General features: G+C 45.2%; 1 protein-coding gene across 3 annotated transcripts in view; it reads right to left on the bottom strand.

Annotated features, from left to right (window-relative positions):
* SERGEF (secretion regulating guanine nucleotide exchange factor) overlaps nt 1-22,134 on the bottom strand; it is a 225,272-nt gene extending 203,138 nt beyond the window's left edge. For all 3 annotated transcript variants that reach the window (XM_034995445.1, XM_034995447.1, XM_034995446.1), the window contains exons 1-7: nt 22,054-22,134; nt 18,091-18,226; nt 15,950-16,105; nt 14,149-14,243; nt 10,252-10,312; nt 5,671-5,784; nt 2,806-2,868 (exon numbers count right to left, since the gene is read on the bottom strand). In XM_034995445.1, the coding sequence (XP_034851336.1) occupies nt 2,806-2,868; nt 5,671-5,784; nt 10,252-10,312; nt 14,149-14,243; nt 15,950-16,105; nt 18,091-18,226; nt 22,054-22,113 (685 nt within the window). In that variant the 5' untranslated portion in view covers nt 22,114-22,134. The remainder of the gene's footprint in view (nt 1-2,805; nt 2,869-5,670; nt 5,785-10,251; nt 10,313-14,148; nt 14,244-15,949; nt 16,106-18,090; nt 18,227-22,053) is intronic.

Below are 22,134 nucleotides of genomic sequence, written 5' to 3'. Positions count from 1 at the left end.
TGACCTCCCAGAACAGTTTTCCAGCATTGCTTGCCATAGGGAAGTCTGGTATAAAGCCAAACAGTATCATTAAAGGACATCAGACCAAGATTCGGGGTTCCAGTCCGTGCTACTCCATCGCCCTCTCACACCAGCGTATCACTTCACATTCCAGGCCTGTTTCATCAGGTCGAAGATGGGGGAGCGTAAGTCAGGGGAGCCATTCCGTCACTCAGTTGACCTTGTAGCACTGACATCCTGCAGTTCGACGATGTGAATTTGGTGTACTTCATGCCCTGAGAGAGGGCAACCTCCATGGACTTCGCCAGAGTGTACAAAGTAGGAAGATCTCTTACAAGAGGGCAGAGAAGCCCCTCAGGAAAGTCTCAACCCATTTAATGGACCGGTTGGCTACCGAGCTGCTACTGACGGTGAGCCCAGGTCTGTAATAAGCCTCCATTTATCTTAGAGAGTCTAGGCCAGCTTTTTGCAAAGACAAACTGTCTTCCACATGCGGATCATTACACTGTTGCATCAGCAGGCAAAATTACATTCTGCTGCAATGCCAACTAGTTATATAACCTACCACAACTCCAGAGAGAAGGTCTAAAGAGCAATGAACAAAATCCAACATGTAACAGCTTGAACTAGACCAGGAAGGAGGGAGATTAATCTCGACAATTTTTAAGTCACTTTCAAAATATCAAAAACCAATTTCCTTTGTGAATATACTTTAAAAATCACTAAATTACACACTTTAAAGGGGTGAATTTTATATATGAGTTATATCTCAATAAAACAAAACTCAACATCTGTGTTTTAAAAACACCATAAAAGGGGCGCTTGGGGGTGGCTCAGTCGGTTAAGCGGCTGCCTTCGGCTCAGGTCATGATCCCAGGGTCCTGGGATCAAGCCCTGCATCAGGCCCCTTGCTCAGCAAGAAGCCTGCTTCTCCCTCTCCCACTTCCCCTGCTTGTGTTCCTGCTCTCACTATCTCTCTCTCTGTCAAATAAATAAATAAAATCTTTAAAAATAAATAAATAAATAAATACACCATAAAAGTGTTCCACATATGAAATAATAAATAACTTCACTAATTGTAAGATTTTTGAAGAAATTGTTAGCAAGCAATTAGAGAATCTAAGTTTACATAATGCTGGCCATTTCAAATTGATTAGGCTAGAGTAGAAACGTCTCTTACGGGCGCCTGGGTGGCTCAGTTGGTTGGGCAACTGCCTTCGGCTCAGGTCATGATCCTGGAGTCCCGGGATCAAGTCCCGCATCAGGCTCCCTGCTCAGCAGGGAGTCTGCTTCTCCCTCTGACCCTCCTCCCTCTCATGCTCTCTGTCTCTCATTCTCTCTGTCTCAAATAAATAAATAAAATCTTTTAAAAAAAAAAAGTTAATTTAAAAAAAAAAAAAAGAAACGTCTCTTACGATACTTCTATTCTCAGAAAAGAATGCCTTCCTCAACCCTCACTGACTGTGGGGCACGAACTAGTCACTTCTCACCCTGGGGCCTCCAGCCCTTCCTCTACAAAAGGAGAGATAGGGCCAAATGCCCAGGGGCCTCCCTTATACTTGGCATTCACTTCAACTCAACCCTCTTAACATATATGTAAGTCGACCTAATATGAGACATAGGCTAAAAGTAGGTATCTCTTTTGTTAGTTGGTTATTTGAATTTGTTAAATAACAAATTATCCGTAGTTTAGAATTTGTAATGTATTTAAACTCTCACATTGTGGCTTTTGTATTCTGGAAACAGTAGCAACTTCTTGGTTGGACTGCATTACACATTTGACATTGAAGAATGCATGTCACCATTAATTACCCATACTGTGTAGACCTATGTACACATACACCTTAATTTCCACATAAAACACTAAAAACACTATGTATGAAAGTCATCCCCCTTTGCTCAAAAAATGTCCTGCCTTCAGCTCCAGTCTTACCAAAATAAATCTCTCAGAGCTCTTGTCTCAGTCTACTGGTAGGGATCAGGGCAGTCTTGGCTTTGAAAGAGAACCTTTCGAAGAGATAACCTTCACTTCCAAGAAGATGCTGCTTTGTCATTGGAAAGTAGTACTGTGTTGGTGCGGTATGTCCAATGGATGGAAGGATGCATAACCAAAAAGAGAGATACAGTGTGAGAGAGAAAAACAGATTAGACAGAGAGATGGAGGGATCAAAGAGATGACATAGACTGCAGAAATGCAAAAAATACAAAATAGATTAGAGAAATATGTGCATGACTCCATTTAGAAAGATATACAGACACAGAGATTAGATAGGAATATACACAGAAGAAAGGTAAATAAAAATGGAGATAAATAGAAACATAAAGAATCGATGAAAACAGACAGAGCAGAGAGGTAGATAAATGCCCGGGAAGACAGAGGTGGATAGAACAGATGAGTCGGAGAGCAAGCAGCTAGAGGGAATAGACAGCTGTATTAGACCCCAGATGGATCCGGTGGGTCAGGTACCAATGTGCTACACAAACTAACTGCTGGCTCTGGAATTTTGCAATCAAAACTACCCTGAGGGACATTCTTGTCCCTACTGTACAGCTGAGAGGAGAGGAAGTGAGCCTGTGTTTCCTTCATGCGGACGCCTTACATGTATTGTCATCTTTACTTCTCAAAACTACCCACAGAGTACGCAATAGAGAAGGCAATGGTCTCGGAAGGTAAAGTGACTTCCTAAGATCAGACCAGGGGTGGCGGGAGAATTCTGACTCCAAGTCTCCGCTCTTCCCTCTGTGTCCCAAAAGAAACGTGCAGAACTCCAAATGGTGCGTTAGACTCAGAGAGCTGGTCCTTACCTGTCAATGAAGCTGAGTGATCTGAGCCAGCAAGAACATAGGTTGCTTTAGAATTCTCCAGGCCTACAAAAAAAAAAAAAAAATCTTTTGAAAGCACATTTATAACAGAACAAATTGGGCAGAGAAGGGGCTCGGGTAGAACCACCGGGGCCCAAAAGAAACCTGCAGCCAAAACAGGCAGGTCTGAGTCGGTGGTGCTGGCCAGAAAGATGGATGATGTGGTGGGGACACTGTTTACATACCAAGGCATTGAACAAATAAGTAAATATACTGAAGATAAAGGAGCCCGATTTCTCCCTAGCGGAGTGGAGAGGAAAGGTAGAAGGCTAGAACCGACCATGTGATAGTGGATTGTAATTGGAGAAATCACCGTAAACTCATGGTTTCGAGTAGAGACAGACAAACAGACACGGGTGTACATATGTGGAAATATGTGTGTGCACACAGCTCTCTCATAGCTCTGTCCACGCGTGGGCCTAGAAGCGACAACATCTCACACATTCAGCTGCCGTCTCATAGTGTGCAGGCAAACTCAGGACTCCAAAGAACATACAGGCAGAATTAAGAATTGTTGTGAACCGGCCTTCCATCTCCAAATCTAGCACTTTTCCTCCCTAATTACACTGCCTTCACTGACAGGTTATAATCTCAACTGACTCTGTAGAAACTGTGGTCACTGGGTCTAGCATGCAGAGAAAGGCAGTCTTATTCTGTAACTCTTTTCTGACACTTCTGTTTATTAACTAGCGTTAATAAAATGCCCCTCACACCTTTGAGGATCCTGCGAAATGAGAAAAGGACAAAGCAGATGTTTCCAGCACATTCACCAGAGAGGAAGCATGGGGCCTCGCAGAAGGCAAGGAGGGGACGTCCAGGGTTGCAGCTGCAGAGCCAACGGCAAGGAGGTAATGAAGGAGAAACAAAAAGGGAACGACTTTGAGGGTAGGAAGCTCACGATCTATTCTAATGTCCTATCAGAAAACTCCACCAATCAACTCAAAATCTAAGCTGTGCCCCAAACAGAACCCAGACAGGTCATTTAAATCAAATCAAAGCCTATCTGATTTCTTCCAATTACAGGTCCTGTGCTGAAACAGAAAGTAGACACAGTTTCTGCCCTTAAGAAGCTCAATCTTGGGCATGTAGGAAAACATGAACAATTCATAATAATGCAGTACATTGTGCTGTCCACGCACATGGAGAAAATGCAATGGAGTCCGAATAGGGAAGACTCTTCACTGAGAAAGCTGTATCTGAGCTAAGCCTTGAAAAATTATCAGGATAAAATAAGGATTACCAGAAGGAACAGGAAGGAAGACATTTCAGGCAGGGGTAACAGCATGCCTATAGACACAGAGGAATAAGAAAGCAGGAAATGCCCAGGGAGCAGTGAATACCTAGATGAGGCAGGAAAAAAATGTTTGGGAAGTATGAGTTTATTTTATGAATATGTTCAAGGTCATGTGCAGTGGACTGCCTGTCCAGCATCCAATGCCCCCTCTCCTTCTCCAAGAGTCCTCTCCCCAACTCTACCCCTGGCTTCAGGGTGACCACCCTTGCCCCCAGCTGAATGGGAGCGCCTCCAGGACTTAGGAAAATCAGAACGACCCCAACACCTTGTGCATCACTGTACCCCACTGTGGCTTTCCCTTCCCTTCTCTCCCCACTTCCTATCCCACCCACACCTTTGTTCTCACCTAGAGGAGAGCAGAGGTTTCCTATGTGGGTTTTTCCTACAGCCAACCCTTGGAGACTGGAGCATACAGCAAGAGAGCAAGAGAAGAAGAAAGGAAAAAGAGGAGATGCAGACATGGTGCTCTATGGTGCTAGAGAGAGAGAGAGAGAGAGAGAGAAGGGGGCCCACAGTGAGAGTGTAGAGCAGAGGGAGAGGTGGGTAGAGAGAGGAGCTGAAAGAGACTGAGCCCCAGAGTGAAAAGCAGAAGAGAAAGCCCTACAGGCTAAATGACCAACAAAGACAGACCAGACCCATGGACAGAATGGTCACTACCCACTCCCCATGTGCCCATGTAAAGAGACTTCCCTACAGAGATAAACCATAAGAGACTCTTAATCTCAGGAAACAAACTGAGGGTTGCTGGAGTGGAGGAGGGTGGGAGGGATGGGGTGGCTGGGTGACGGACACTGGGGAGGGTATGTGCTATGGTGAGCGCTGTGAATTGGGTAAGACTGATGAATCACAGACCTGTACCCTGAAACAAATAATACACTATATGTTAATAAAAATAAATAAAATAAAATAAAATAAAATACAGAGTCAAAAAAATAAGAGAGAGAGAGAGACTTCCCTACAGAACACTCTTGGCCCCTCACTCAGTCCTGCTCTGCTTTTGGGAGAAGGAACTGGGCTCGCAAGCACAGTCCTTCCAGGTTCTCCCTTTAGGATGTGCCTGCCTGCAGAGAGCCTGCCTCCCCGTGTGCTCCAGCCGTGCGGTGAGCTTAGTAGGCCTGACGCTACGCAGCTGCAACAGTGCCTAGTGAGTAAATCCAATGGGGACTCAGAATCTCAAGGCTCACTGTTGCTACACATTATTTCCAAACACCTAAGTCACGTCTCCCAGCCTAACTTTTAACAGCTCCAGAGCTACCATTTTGATCTCCACTTATCTGACTTGCATCTATCTCTCAACGGGCTCCCCCTCTGGCAGTGAGGAGGGGTACTTTTACTGGGCCCACAAAAATTCTAACAAGACTAACACACCTAACCAACACAGAGAATGAAGACAGAGGAACTAAGAAAATAGTCAAGCAGTGTAAAGAGTAAACTCCATTCACCCATTTTCTGCATGCCTGTGTTACTATTTCTTGACAAAGAATAAATATAGGACTCAGAAATACGGGACTTACCTGTCACTCTGCTTGGTTCCTTTGCTGTCAAAAACGGTGGGAGAGTCTGCCCGGGGCACAACCGCCGTCCAGATGATGCCAAACCAGTCCCCCACTGGAACACGATGCCACTTGCTTCCCAATGGAGAAGAAGAAAACGAGAAAATGTTTTACGGGATTAAGACGAGATTGCTCCTGGAGCCCCATGCTACGGGAGTTTCTCAATGCATTCTCAGTTAACACGCTTGCTATGGAGAAACTCAGTGCTTCCAGGGACCCTATGACTTGGTTACCACCAAGCCAATCACAAGTCCAATCTTCAGGGCAATTTAAGACCATCAAAGAAAATTCCCACATACTAAAACTCCTTCCAAAAAGTTCCAGGACACTCTTCCAGAGTCAAAGCACTGAAACGACACCTTGTTCATGACTAACCTGGAAGGACAACTCAAACTCCAGACCCGGCAGGAAAGAACATGGAAGATTATCAAGTCCATTCCTCACATTTAGTAGACGAGCAAACTAAGGGCTTGAAGAGACAGTGTGATGTGCCCAAGGTCATACAGGGAGCTAGGAGCCGAGAAAATACTAGGACTCAGCTCTCGTAACGCCTAATGCAGTGTCTTTTCTATTACACCAAAGTAAATGCAGTGATTCCTAATTACCAAATAAATACATATTTATGACTGCAAGACAGCTTAATAGCCACTCCTTCAGGGGAATGGCCTTTTACTTCCCTATCCACTGAATCTAGTTCATGTGCCCATGTTCTGAACCTCATGTAAATGCACAGGTAACATTTCATATGTTTAATCTACAGTCACTCCTCCGGAAGCATCCTGTAACCCACGTTCCTTTAGGCTGTAAACAGACCAGCCCACTTTGTGAAACAGAAGTGATGACGACTCGCAAAACACAGTGCTGAAATAAAACAAAACTTACCATCTCTTCCACAAATAAATTGCAAGGGGGAGAAAGAGGGAGGAAAAACAATTTATAGATTAAAAGAATCCTGTGATATCGATAAGGGATTAATATTCAAAATATATAGAGAACTCCTAAAACTCAACAACTCAAAAAAAACCTGATTCAAAAATGAGCAAAGGACTTGAAGAGACATTTCTCTAAAGAAAACATACAGATGATCAAAAGGCACATGTGAAAGAGGCTCAATATCACTATTAGAGAATGCAAAACAAAACCACAATGAGATACTACTTCATACTCATTAGGATGGCTACTATTAAAAAAAAAAACAGAAAATAACAAATGTTGGCAAGGATGCGGAGTTCTTTGGAACCCTTGTGCTCTACTGGCAGAAATGTAAATGGTACGGCCCTTGGGGAAAACGGCATGGCAGTCCCTCAAAAAATTAAAATAGAATGACTATACGATCCAACAGTTCTACTTCTGGGTATATATCCTACAAAACTGAAAGCAGGACCTGGAAGTGATATTTGTACACCCATGTTCATGGCAGCCTTAGTCACAATAGCTGACACATGGCGGCAACCCAAGTGTCTATCAACAGGTGAACGGATAAGCAAAATGTGGTCTATCCACACAATGGAATAGTCAGCCTTAAAAAGGGAGAAAATTCTGACACACGCTACAACATGGATAGACCTTGAGGACACTATGCTAAGTAAAATAAGACACAAAAGGACAAATACTGTACAATTCCACTCATAGGAGGTACCTGTGTGAGTGGTTGAAATCACAGAGTCAGAAAGAAGAATGGTAGTCGCCAGGGGCTGGCAGGGAGGGGAAGTTATTGTTTGTGGTTCCACAAGATGAAAAGAGTTCTGGAGATGGATGGTGGTAATGGTTGTACAATAACGTGAATGTACTGTACACATAAAAATGGGATGGTAAATTCTGTCATGCGCATTTTATCACAAATAAAAAATTACAAGGAATAAATACTTTTAAAAGGAGAGACATGACATTCATATCCACCACTTGCAGCCTAGACATCATTGGGATCCTGAGTCAAACAAACTGTTAAAAAAATATTTTTGAGACAGTCAAGAAAATTTAAACACTGACTGGATACTTGATCAAATTGCAGATTTATTGTTAGTTTTTTGTAGGTATGATGATGGTATTTTGGCAATGGTTTCAGAAAGAGTCCTTATCTTTTAGACATGCCTGCAGAAATACTTACAGATTAAATGGGAGAGGAGGACTTACAATTAAGTCCATCAAACGCAACTGAGGGTTGCTGGAGTGGAGGGGAGTGGGAGGCATGGGGTGGCTGGGTGATGGACATTGGGGAGGGTATGTGCTCTGGTGAGCGCTGTGAACTGTGTAAGACTGATGAATCACAGATCTATACCCCTGAAATAAATAATACATTATATGTTAAAAAAAAAAAAAAAGAAGATAGTAGGAAGGGAAAAATGAAGGAGGGGAAATTGGAGGGGGAGACAAACCATGAAAGACTATGGACTCAGAAACAGAGGGTTCTAGAGGGGAGGGGGATGGGGGGATGGGTTAGCCCGGTGATGGGTATCAAAGAGGGCATGTATTTCATGGAGCACTGGATGTTATACGCAAACAATGAGTCATGGAACACTACATCAAAAACTAATGATGTAAGGTATGGTGATTAACATAACATAATAAAAATTTTTTGAAAAAGTCCATCAAACACATAATGGAAACTGCTGCTTTGTAACTGGACAGAAATGTACACGTAAGACTAGCAATTACAGAAGTTGGTAGGAAAGGGGGAATTAAACCAATAATAAGCGATTCTCCAGTCCTAATTTCTAAAAGGAGAAGCAGCTTATAAAAATGTAATCACTAGCATACAACTCAGCAATCACACTCCTGGGCATTTATCCCAGAGAAATGAAAATTTATGTCTGCATAAAAACTTGTCCACAAATGTTTATAGCTTTATTCTTAATAGCCAAAACCTGGAAACAACCAGATGTCCCTCAGTGGGCGACTGGTTAAACAAACTGCATTGTTGTGGGCTGAACTGTGCCCCACAAAATTCGTATGTTGAGGCCCTAAACTCAGGTGTGACTGTATTTGGAGAGGGGCCTGTAAGGAGCTAATAAAGGTTAAAGGGGTCATAAGAGTGAGGCCTTCACCTGACAGAACTGGTGTCCTTATAAAAAGAAGAAGAGATACCAGATGCCTCCCTCTCTCCATGAGTGCACAGAGCAAAGGCCCTATAAGGACACAGCAAGAAGGCAGCCATCACAAGTCAGGAAGAGAGGCCTCACCAGAGAACAACCCTCCTGGCATCTTGATCTGGGACTTCTAGCCTCTGTAACTGAGAAAACTGTTTAAGCCACCCAGTCTGTGATATTTCGTTATGGCAGCCTGAGATGACTAATTCAGTGGTATATCTATACCAGGGACTACTACTACTCAGCAATAAAAAGGAAAAAATTATTGATACACACACCTTGGATGACTCTCCAGGGAATCCTGCTGAGCAAAAACAGTCAACCCCAAAAGGCTATATACTGTATGATACCATTATATAACATCCTTGAAATGACATTACTGTTGGGGAACAGAAGAGTGGCTGCCAGGAGCTAAGAAGGGGTGGGGGCAGGTAGGAAGTGAATGTATAAAAGGTACATACAAGGGTGTATTAAAAGTGAGTGCTAGGAAAAGGCCACAGGCGGGATGGTTATGGTGATGGAGCTGTTCGTATCCTGACCGTATCAAGACCGGCTGGGCTGCTGAGCTACAGTTTCACAAAATGTCACCGTTGGGAGAAACTGGGAAGAGAATGCATGAGATCTATTTTATTTCTTGCAACGGCATGTGAATCTGCAATTATCTCAAAACTTGTTTCCTACATGCGCAACATTAAGCCCCAGGCGACCATCAGTACCGAGCTGCACCAGACCCTTCCTCGCCCCCTCCGGCCTCCCCGGGCCACGACTGGACTCATCAACGCTCGAGCCTGAGCTGCCAAAGCCAGTTAGGTCTGCCCTTCACCTCGCAAGAGTGGGAGCAGAGAAACGACCCGGGGGGGGAGAAAGGCTCACCGCTCTTCTGCAGGCCATCACCTCTCTCCGCCTGCCACGGTCACCCTCACGCACACTGTCAGCCTGAGGTCCACCACCACTCTCTCATGGTACGGGAGACAAGCTCATTGGAAGCTTTGACATTAATAAACGTTAAAACCCACTAGGAAAGCAGTGTAGTTCACAGTAAAGAATGCGGGCCTTGGAAAGGAGGTCATTCCAGACTCTGTTCCCAGCTCTACCTTTGACCACCTTATCCCCTAAATATCCCCTGCAAACTTAGACAAGCACTCGAGTCTCTGCACCTCAGTTTCTTCACATGTAACTCGCATCACAGGCAAGGTTGTGAGGATTAAATAAGGTATGGATTAAATCAAGAGAATCTAGCACCATGCCTAGAACATAATAAGGAGCTAGAAAACTTCATTTCCTTCCTCCCCACCTGCTAAAGGTTTCCCACACGACTTTGGCCTTATGTCGCCTCCTTCTAATCAGAAATGCAGCACAGCGGGACACTTTGAATTACTCCTTCGAGTTTATCTCCTCTAAAGCTCTGCTTCTCTTTATTATGAGCCCATTTTGAAAATAAAAGCAAGATGATCACCTGTAGCAGCTAAAGCATGCCTCAGTCCAGCAGCAATGCAAACGACCTTCTCTCTCAGGAGCTGTGGAAAGAAAGAAAAGGACTGAGATCTTAGAATCACCCATCTGCAAGATGTTACGTACTTTATGCCCTGATACAATGCAGCATGGCCCTCATTACATGTCGGACTGCTTTAGAGTCCCCAACCTCCAACATTTCCATCCCTAAATACCTCTATATGCATCCTGAAAGAGAAAAAAAAATCTTTTATAGATAAATGTATCACAATGCGTTTCAGGGCTGCAAGGGACCTTCAAGGTCATCCAGTCCAGGGGTTGGCAAATGTCTTCTATAAAGACCAGAGAGTAACTATTTTAGACTCTGCAGGCCACATGGTTTGTGTCATAGTCTCTGCTCTGCCATCGTAACATAAAAGCAGCCCCAGGCAATACATGAATGAATGGGCATGGCTGTGTTCCAGCAACACTTCATTTACCCAGGGTTCTAGCTGGATGGCCTCTGATCTAGTCCAAGCCCCATCCAATGCCAGAACCCCTCCACAACACCCCAGGAAATCATCACCCCACCCCTCCCAAGCAGCTGCTTCCAGTGACGTGGGCTCACTATCCCCAGGTGCCTACTCCGTGTTTCCACCTTCCGTTTACCTCCTTAGCTGCCTCTAGCCTCTCACAATGCTTTCCAAATATGTGAAGACAGTTGTCGTGTGTCCTCTCTGAGATGTCTTGTGGTGGCTTTAAAACCAAGTCCTCAAATTCTTTGAAACCCATCCCTTGAAGTTGTGGAGCCTAATTCCCCTCTGGCTGAATGTGCGCTGGACTTGGTGACTTGTTTCTAGTGACCAGGAAAAAAAAGTGATGAGCAGCCTAGAGACAAGGTGATAAAAGGCACTGAGGCTTCCTGCTTGGCCTCACTCTCGAATCTCTCTTGGGGGAAGCCAGATGCCACGCCTGCACAATCCCACAGAAAGGCCCATGTGGCAAGAAACTGAAGCCAACTGCCAGGTGAGAGAGCATGGCAGCGGGTCTGCCAGCCCAGCCCAGAGCCGTCAGCAGATGGCCTGCAGCCCTAGCTAACATCTTGACCGTAACCTCATGAGACCAGCTAAGTTGTTCCCAGATCCCTGACCCTCAGAAACTGAGATAGTAAATGCTTGTTGTTTAAAGTTGCTAAATTTTTTTTTGGGGGGGGGAGGCAGAGAAAGAGAGAGAGCATGCGCTCTTCACTCCACCCTCCACACTACCCCTTCTGGCCCCCCCCAACACATTGTTCTGACCACTGGCCATATACTACCTCCCTGATGGTCCCCTCCCCATGGGTACTTCTACCACTTCCTTATATTCCAATCATACTAAACTGCTTGCAGTATCTCAAACCCTGATATTTTATGCTTCTACACCTTTGCTTATAGTTCCTTCTGTGTGGAACACTCTTCTTTTATAGCTACTCTGTGCATCTTATCTCAAGCCACGTAAACTTCTACTCAACTTTCAAGACTCAGCATAAGCCTGCTCTCACTCCACCTCCCTCTCCCTAGAAGGAGTTAAGTATCCCCTCCTTTGAGTCTATACCTGCAGCCACCATAGTTTTAACATGGTAATGCATTTAGATGTTCTAGATCTAACATGTACCACTAAACTCTAAGACCCTCAGATGCTCAGATTGGGTCGTACTCACCTTTGTCCCCACGGCCCCAAACACAGTGCCTATACACAACAGTTGCTATTAAAGAAATGAATTTCTTATATTTCCCTTTGGCACATTCCTCCCGTTGTTCGAGAGGATGCAGCCTGACAAATGTTGTCACCTCCTGATTCTGTCATCCAACATATTTTAACCATTGTTCCCTTCTGTCTTCTTTAATCATGTGACCTAAGCTAAATTAATCAGAATTTATGTAGGTTCTTAAAAAGCCATCTATTTGTAATTGGCAACTGCAACACTTCCTACGATAGGGACCGTAGAGTCTAGATTTCTCTGCATACCATGTGCTATAGACTGAATGTTTGTTTCCCCCTGAAATTCATATATTGAAACCTATTACCCAATGGGACAGTATTTGGAAATGCGGTCTTCTGGAGGTGATTAGGTCATGAGAAGGAGCCCTCATGAATGGGATTAATGCCCTTATAAAAGAGGGCCCCAGAGGGCGCCTTTGTCCAGCAAAACGAGCGTCTATGAACAAGGAAGCCGGCTGGTCCTCACCAGACACCAGTTCTGCCGATGCCCTGATCTTGGACTTTCCAGCCTCCAGAAATGTGGAAAATAAGTGTTTGTTGTTGAAGCCTCCCAAGGATACAGAACTCTCGTGACAGCAGCCTGAACTCTCTACAACACTGTGCAGATCGTGACCTCAAGTAATCTCCCAAAGACCAGCAACTGTAATTCGGCAACATGACCAAGCTCCCTCCAGTGAAAACAGGTCTCCTACTCTGAGTCAGAGTTCAAGAAAATTAGCTAGATGTGAGCAGCTGAGGTGGCGAAACTCATTTTAGATCCCAGCATATTCCTTTTAAAATTCCATAGTCCCGGGGCACCTGGGTGGCTCGGTCGGTTGAGCAACTGACTCTTGGTTTCAGCTCAGGTCATGAGCTCAGGGTCATGGGATCGAGTCCCATGCTGAGCACAGAGCCTGCTTCTCTCCCTCTCCCTGTTCCCCTCCCCCACCACACACACGCTCTCTGTCTCTGTGTGTGTGTGTCTCTCTCAAATAAATAAATCATTAAAAAAATAAAATAAAATAAAATTCCACAGTCCTATTGTGACCACTTACATACAAACTTCACAAAAATGTGTACATTGTAAGTATGATGCAGTGGAAAGAGCTCTGAACTGGGCCCAGGAGTCCTGTCTAGCACCCGGGCTGTCCAGGAAGAAGCCACTAGCTACATGCAGCTACCAAGCAACCAATATGTGACCAGACATAACTAGGCTAAACTGAGACACACTCCGAATACAAAATGTACACCAGAGTTCAACGTGTATGAAATAGAGAACATAAAGCATCTCATTAGGAAATGTTAACATTAGTGACACATAAAATGAAATAATACTAGTTTGAATACAATGGGTTAATTTGAAAGTTACTAAAATTAATTTCACCTACACGCCACAATATGAGTGAAACTTAAAAACATCATGTGACATGAGAGAAGCCAGACACAAAAAGCCACATATTCTATGATTCCATTTATGTGAAATGCCCAGAACAGGCAGATCCACAGAGACAGATGAGTGGTGGCCAGGGGTTGGGGGAGAGCAGAAGGGGAAGTAATTGCCATCGGGTGCACAGTTTCTTTCCTGGTGATGAGAATGTTCTCAAATTAGATAATGTTGATGGCCGCACGTCTCTGTGATATACTAAAAACCACTGAATTATATATTTTTAAAGGGTAAATTCTATGGCATGTGAACTACATCTCAATAAACCTGTTATTTTAAAAATTAATTTCATATTTTTCTCTTTACTCTTAAATGATGCTACTAAAAATTCTAAATTATGTTTGTGATTCACATCACATTTTTATGGGGCACTACTGGCCTACCATTTGCTGAGCTTAGCGTCTTTAGCTAAGTCCCTTCTATCTGGACCTGTTTCTAACCTAGTTCCCATTATTACTAACTTTAGAATTGTAAAATGTAATTAATGTCTTTGTGACATATATTACTTTCATTGTTTTATTTCACAAAAATTTATAACGTGTATGAGGACTAACAGGTTTTTCACTCACAACCTCCATCACCCACCCCCGACCTACTTTTTCCCGGGAGAACCTAGGTTTTCCAACTTAAATTCTGACTAGCCCCTGGGTTTTCAGGGACCCAGCCAGTCTCTGAGTCTGGGGCAGGGAAATGCTTTAATAGGACGTGGGTCAGCTACATATTGGGTGTTATCCTTACCTCAATGGCCTGGGGAACCACACATCTTCCAGGGCCATGAGGAACCCCCAGCTGGCCAAAGGAGTTGGATCCACATGACAGAACTTGACCACTTTCTGCAAAATTCAAATACTTAAATCATAATCTAAGAAGTAAGATATCTGTAACCAGTGGGTAAATGCTGAAGGATGGGAAGAGCAAAGGGAATGAGAGGAGGGAGTGGGGGCTGTGATTCAGCACATTCAAACCACAGTCCCTGCTTTTATTGTTCTTCTAGGAATAAAAACACAAGGCACTGGGCTAGGTTCACAGATTCTCCATCACACTACCTAATTAATGGCAGCTTATCTGTGTAGAACATTAGCCCGCTGCCTGGTGCTGGGATGAGAGGATACTTACTCCCCACTTTTCTCATTTCCATGCATCACAACTTTCATTATTTTAATACTCCAGGCCTCTCTCCCTGCTCCTCCCCATGCTCACTGCCTCCCCGGGGAAAAGGGAGAACCTAACCAACTGATGAGTTTGGGAGAAGGAACACAACATGTGTGGCTTGGTACCTTCCTCTCAGGTATTCTGGACTGATGCATAGTTAAGTGTTTCCCCTACACAGATAACCTAGTGTTTGCAGAATAAGTTTGGGTCAGAGGAGTGTTACAGAACCCCTTGGCCTGACCATCAACCCCGTCCTCCAACTTAGCCTTTATCAGTGAAAAGCCAATATAGTGTGATCTCCAGCTATCTGGCAGCTCTCCTCCTTTCTCACAACTGGTTCCACAATGAGCAGGAAACAGAGAGTTATCCACTGATATCTTACAACCCCAACACAGTCCACGAAAAGCACTTCATAACGATAGCTATTATTTAGAGTTATTACTACTAAATTCAGCACACATTACAGAACCCCTCTGCAGAAGAGATGGTGATGCCTGAGCAGGGTTTTAAAAAAGGGATAAGAGTTCATCAGAGAGACAAAAGGGGCTGTACCAGAGAACAATGTTCTGCGTGATATTTCTAGAAAGAAAAGTATGGGGAATGTGGAGAATAAAAGACAAGGCAACAACAAGGATAGGTAGGGAACAACAATCAAAGCCATGTGTAAAAGCCTGGGATCTGAGCTATGCTCATGAGAATCCACAAGTGTGGGGTGGGAGAAGTTATGGTCAGAAGATGCCCTTTCCAGAGGACTGTGTCAATGAGGGAATCTAATCAGAAACTCTAGATGGTCTTTTCCATCCAGAATGACAAGCTCAATGGGGCAAAACTACTTCCAGGGAGAAGTCAGCTGGACAAAAACTAACTATTGCTAGCTGCTCCCAAGAGCATTATCCTATTAACCCTTTGGCCATATCCCTCTACATCCTATTCTGCTATCTGGCTTTGCAGAGACCAAACAATTCTGCCCAACCATATTTAATTTTTTTTTTTTAAATCCTTCACTGGGGAAAAAGATGTTACCACTGTTGCGTGACCTCTGATTTCCTCATGCTTCCCCACCACATTCCCCCATGAGTAGCCCTTAGCCAGCACAATTGGCCAGCTAGCCCGGGCACACACCTATCATGAATTTCTGGGACAGGAAGTAGCCACCAAAGTTAACCTAGTCCATCCCCCAGTTTCTGGCAAAGAATTTTCTAGCCCAAAATTTTGCTGTTCAAACTCCTCTTGCAAAAGGCACCCACAACCTTCCTCAACAACCAGAGAGAAATTTGTATGTGTGTTTACACATATAGAGGATTTCACTTCATTGGGATCACCACCACCAAGCTCTTCTCACCCACTGCCTTGGCGGTGATAAAGACTTACCCAAGAGTGAACTCACCTGTGAGAATAATGGTAAAATCCCAGCCACAGGCCACCTGTTGGATAGGACAGCCAAGGAGGGACCTGCAGGCAGTAAAATACAGAACATCTTCTGTGTGACCAAGCCCCAGTTGCCCGTCTTTGTTCAGACCACAAACAAAAAGGCCTCCACCATCTGCAAAAGGCAAAGGCTTTGGTGATAGTGTACACGGGGGAAATTACAACTGTCAAAGCAAGAAAGAGGATTTCACTAATTAGTTGCAGTCACAAACCCAGCCTCTCTTCTCCCACACGCACTAATAAGCCACATAGGTTAATGTGCACTGGTCTAAACGGCATAGGGCCAAGGCGTTCAAATCCAGTACCGACACGGGACTCCAAGTCCTAGAGCAGTGGCCAGTCACCTAATCGAGCATCTGCCAGAACAAGAAAAGCCCACATCCATCTAGAACTTAGAACATGCCATGTATTATGATACGAGCCTTATCTGTGGGGCCAATTTATCCTTTAGGCACAGTGCCTAGGGCCTACAATACTTTTAGAGGCCCACAAAAATGTTTGTTTCCTTTTTTTAAAGATTTTATTTATTAATTTGACAGAGAGAGAGAGAGAGAGAGGGAACACAAGCAGGGGGACTGGGAGAGGGAGAAGCAGGCTTCCCGCCAAGCAGGGAGCCCGATGCGGGGCTCCATCCCAGGACCCAGGATCATGACCTGAGCTGAAGGCAGCTGCTTAACCGACTGAGCCACCCAGGCGCCCTCATAAAGATGTTTTAATTTTATATTCTTTTTTTTTAAGATCCTATTTATTTATTTCACAGAGAGAGAGTGAGAGAGCACAAGCAGGGGGAGCGGCAGAGGGAGAAGCAGGCTCCCCGTTGAGCAGGGAGCCCAATGTGGGTTCAACCCCAGGACCCTGAGATCATGACCTAAACCAAAGGCAGACACTTAACCAACTGAGCCACCCAGTGCCCCTAATTTCACATTCTTTTAAAATAAGAAAAAAATAAATGCAATGATAATGAAAATGCAATGCTAAATCTAGCCTGGATTAGACTAATCTTTATATCAATGAGGTTGTAAAATAGAATTCTTTATGGAGGAAAGGGTCCACAAAGGCAAAAGTGCCAAGGACCCATGAAAGTCATAATGCAGCCCTGTCACTCACTGATTCTCCTCATCCAGCCTTATTACCCCCATGTAGCAAAGGGGAAATGGCACAGAGGAATTAATATGCTCAAGGCCACACAGCTAATAATAGAACCAGGATTTGAACCCAGGCAGTTGATTCCAGAACTCACGTTCTTTTTTTTTTTTTAAGATTTTATTTATTTATGTGAGAGAGTAAGAAGCAGAGGGAGAAGCAGGCTCCCCACTGAGCAGGGAGCCTGACGTGGGGCTCGATCCCAGGACTCTGGGATTATGATCTGAGAAGAAGGCAGCCACTTAACCGGCTGAGCCACCCAGGCGCCCCCTGCCCCAGAACTCACATTCTTAACCAGGATGCAATATGCCCTTCTTTGCAATATCATGGCACCTGTAGTACATGTTAAGTACTATCATAGGTTCTGCAAAGGAAACTAAGGAAAACACAAAGTTCTTGCTCTCAAGGAATATTCAATCTAATTGCAAAGACTTCTACCTCACAAGTGAAAGTTAAACAGCAATATATAATATAAAATGTAAAATATGTTGCCAACTTTGCCACTAATGTGTCTTGTAACCTTAAGCAACTGGTTTTCCTCTCTGAGCCTCATTTGTATAAATGGGGGCAGGGAGCCTAGAAGATCTCTGAAGGCCTTTCAGCTCTAAAAATCTAGAATTCTCTAATGGTAACTTGGCTCTTTCACAAGAATGTTTTCCTCTGCAAAATACAAGAGGCTGAAAGATGGCAACATAACCCGCTAGTGGGAAATGTCTAAATAAGAATTGTCTACTCCAGGGGTGCCTGGGTGGCTCAGTCGTTAAGCGTCTGCCTTCAGCTCAGGTCATGATCCCAGGGTCCTGGGATCGAGCCCTGCATCGGGCTCCCTGCTCAGCGGGAAGCCTGCTTCTCCCTCTCCCCCTGCTTGTGTCCCTCTCTCGCTGTGTCTCTCTCTGCCAAATAAATAAAATCTTTAAAAAAAAAAAAAAAGAAATGTCTACTCCAGAAAGATGTTACCTGTGACAGCAGCAGAGTGGCCCCCTCCTCCCGTGATCCTCCTGATACACTCAGGTTTACAGAAGTCATTCAGTTGCTGGGGCAAAAGTACATCTTCCTTATGGCCAAGGCCAAGTTGCCCATAGCTATTCGCACCCTAGGGATAATATAAGGCAAGGATGAAAGCATACAGGAACCACAACTGTCAATGTGCATTTACCTGTCCCTATCTTTCTCAACCTGACATGCCTCTCAGAGCCTTTCACAGACGAGATTTCATAAGCTCATTCTTAAGAGGCTGTTATATGCAACCCATACTTAGATGGTGGCCCCATCCCCAGAATACCACGATTTCCACGTGAGAAGAGCCCTTAGTATCCACTACTTATCCAAACATGCTCCTCGCCTTCTCCTTCCAACGCCTCAGCCCACATGTGTCATCTTTGGGGGGCAGCATGGGAGTTCCTTCTGAGAAAAGCTAATTCTCTAGGGGGGAGGCTAAGGAAAGAAATGAGGGGAAATGGGAACAAAGTGGGTGGGAAATGCACTGGACTGGTCCCTTCTCCTCATGCCCTTGCTGAGAAAACTGGCAATGGCTTCTGTAATCAAAGTTAGCTGAGACTTTGTGCCCTTAAGCAGGGCACCTCATTTTTATTTCATTGTAAAGTGAAAGAGGTTGGCAATGATCTCGAAGGGCCTTTCCAAGTACAGTGTTGTGTGACTCTGAGATTCACATGGTAAGATTCCTGTAAGGAAACAGATTTCCCGTTGGTGGGCAATATGTCTATCTTTGTTATTATGAAATAAAGGTCCAGAATCTCTAATCCAAAACCCTTGCAGCTAGATGTATTTCAGATTCAGAATTGTATAGACTTTAGAAAAGCAATACCGTATATAAATCATATACTCTGCTGCAAGGTTCAGGAGCAGCACTCCATAAGCAAAATAGTATTATTTCTGCAGTAAGAGGTACAAATACAGTAAGCAGGCAAAAACTATAAATAGCATTATTTCAGGTCAGTTTGGGGTTTTTGGAGTTTTTGTACTCAAAATTGGAGATAAAGAATTGAGGACCTGCAGGGAGAATCTGCAGATTTCAGAAATCTTTGTAATTCCTCCACATATCTACTCCTGGCTGGTTCTTCCTAGATATGAATAGCAAAACCTTCCAAACGTGTTTGTTTTTTAAGACACCTGAAAGAGGAAAAGTGATTTAAAATAACTATCCAAAATACATACGTACATACAAACTTCTGCCCCTTATGGTCTATTTCACATTTGTACAGGGCTGCAAGGACTCCAAGCTGGAAGCAGAAGCCATGACAGGGGCACATGTCCCAGAGGCCTTCAGGGACAGTATTAGCTGCCAAACAGAGTGTTTCTCCAATGGCTGGCATTCACCTTTAATTCTCACAATAACAGAGGAGATGGACATTATCGCTCCCGTTTAAAGATGAAGAAACTAAGGCTCAGAGAGGTTAAGTGGCTCCACAGTCATATAGCTGGGAAGGCAGTAAGTCAGATATGCCCCGCTCCTTTCATTATACTATACTGTGTCTCTTAAGGATATATGGTGAACTTCAGACCAGAGCTTCCCTGGCAAGAGGTTAACTATATCTACATACCCCCATCACTTTATCCACCTTTTTCTGCTTTATTTTTCTCATAGCACTCCCTGACATGACATTTGCTTATTGTTTATTGTCTACCTCCCCTACTAAAAACCAACTCAATGAGGGCAGGAACTATGTTCACTGCCATTTCCCCTGCATCTGAAACTGTGCTGGCCCAGAGAAGGTATACATATATTTATATAGTAAATGAATGTAAGGTCTGATGAGGCCCTACCTAGGAAAGATGAAAGGAAAGATGTGCACTCTGTGGGGTATACACATGCACAGGATGTCTCCATCAGCCCTGAGATCGCTGTGGCTGCCCCATGAGCAGGACTGCAGTCTGCTGAACAGAAAGCGAGAGAGACATGGGCACTTGAGGCTCAAATTATGGCACTCAATTTCTGTAACATAGCAAGAGGCCCCAAATCCAGGATAAAGCAAAACAGAGGAAAATTGGGGCGCCTGGGTGGCTCAGTCGTTAAGCGTCTGCCTTCGGCTCAGGTCATGATCCCAGGGTCCTGAAATCGAGTCCCACATCGGGCTCCCTGCTCGGCGGGAAGCCTGCTTCTCCCTCTCCCACTCCTCCTGCTTGTGTTCCTGCTCTCACTATCTCTCTCTCTGTCAAATAAATAAATAAAACAAACAAACAAAAAAAACAGATGAAAATTTATTACAACATGTTTCAGCTGTATTTGCCTCCTTTCCTTACAAACACTTCAGACATATCATACCCACATACAACTCCAAGGAGGTAAATTTCCTTGTTATGGGCTGAATCGTGTTCCCCTAAAATTAATTTGTTGAAGCCCTAGCCTCTAATATCTCAGAATGTGGCTATATTTGGAGATAGGGCCTTTTAAGAGATAATTAAGGCTAAATGAGGTCGTAAAGGTAGGGCTCAAATTCAATATAAGAAGAGACAGAGGGATGCACTCAGAGTGAGAAAAAGCCACATGAAGACACCACAAGAAGGTAGCCATCTGCAAGCCAAAGAAAGAGGCTTCAGAAGAAAGTAAACCGCGGCCACCTTGCTCTTGGACTTCTGGCCTCCAGAACTGCGACGAAATAAAATTCCATTTTTTAAGACCTCCCAGTCTGTGATATTTTTCTATCCCAGCACTGGCAAACTAATACACCTCTCCACACATATTATGCAGCAGGAAGGCCAGCAGGCCTCCAAGCAGTTAGAAGAGGCCATATCTGACGCAGACCCCAGTCTCCCGCCTGGGAAAAGCCACCCCAGGCACACATTCAATCCCCAAATCCATCCCCAGCTCAAGTGCCACCTCAAAAATAGTACCCAGACAGCCAGGCTACCTCCGGCCACACCGCCCTCTCCCTTCCGCCAGTCCGCCGCCTTACATTCAACCAGTGCTGCTTGGTACTGATTATCACCTTTGTTCGACTAGTCAATACACGTTCGTTTTAACGGTAATACAGGTGGTATCCTGCTCCCTCAACTCAAGAGCTAGGCCTTTCACTTTTGTGTTTTTCCCAAAAGACCAGCACATAGCCAGGCACACAAAAGGGTCTCATTCATTCATTTGTCAACAAGTATTTGCTAGGCACCGTGAACAAGACAGGCACAATACCCACCCTTATGACACTTACATTCTAGCCAAGGAGACGGACATTAACAAATTCTACATTTCATTACAATTGTGATATGGGCTGTAAAGAACTACAAGACACGATGTCCGCTTATTCCCATGCATCTGTCTGGTCGGCCGCTGGCACCACACTGCTGTGCAGAGCCCCTCCTCTCTCCTAGCCAGGACACATGAAGATGACCCTGTCTCTCAGTGCCGCCGTCAAACCAACACCGGCGCACGACTCTCACGCCCCCAGTACAGGCAAGATCCGGTCACAGAAGAGTATCGGCAAACATGCAGGATCTCCGCCTTGTGCACGGCCCACCACCGCAGGCCTCGCATCAAAGGATGCTCCCGCCAGGCTGGGGCGGGGCTGGAAGGGGCCGGCATCCTGCGGGCAACCGGAGGGTGAGGAGCACAGGTGGCCCCACAGGGCTCCGGGACGGGGCGATCCCTCCACGCCGTCCCTCCCGGCGCTATCCGGGCCTGAAGGCTCTCGCGCAATCAGACGCTCTGCCCAGGAGCCAGATGCCTTCCGCTGCGCCGCAGCCCCCTCGGGTCCGGACCCCACCAGCCAGCAGGCCCCTAAGTCACCGTGAGGGCCCCCCCCTCCCGACCCTCTCCCCCTCAGGCCCCAGCCCAGGGTCCTCCAACCCAGAGCCTGGCCCGGACCTCGGCCGCCCAGCCCAGGAACGCCCACGCCGAGGCCGCCAGCTCCCCGCGCCTCTGCGCCCCCTCAGTCCCAGCGGCCCCGGCCCGGGGGCGGAGTCACGTACCCAGGCGAAGAGCGCGGCCGCCGCAGGGGCCGCCTCGGAGGCGCTCGGCTCCCGCTCCATGTGGGGACGCTCCGCCGGCGC

Source organism: Mirounga leonina, unplaced genomic scaffold (assembly GCF_011800145.1).
Source record: "Mirounga leonina isolate KUSES-001 unplaced genomic scaffold, KU_Mleo_1.0 Mir_92, whole genome shotgun sequence".
NCBI lineage: Eukaryota > Metazoa > Chordata > Mammalia > Carnivora > Phocidae > Mirounga > Mirounga leonina.
Note: the sequence above shows the minus strand (reverse complement) of the source record. Positions and strands in the feature narration are given on the sequence as shown.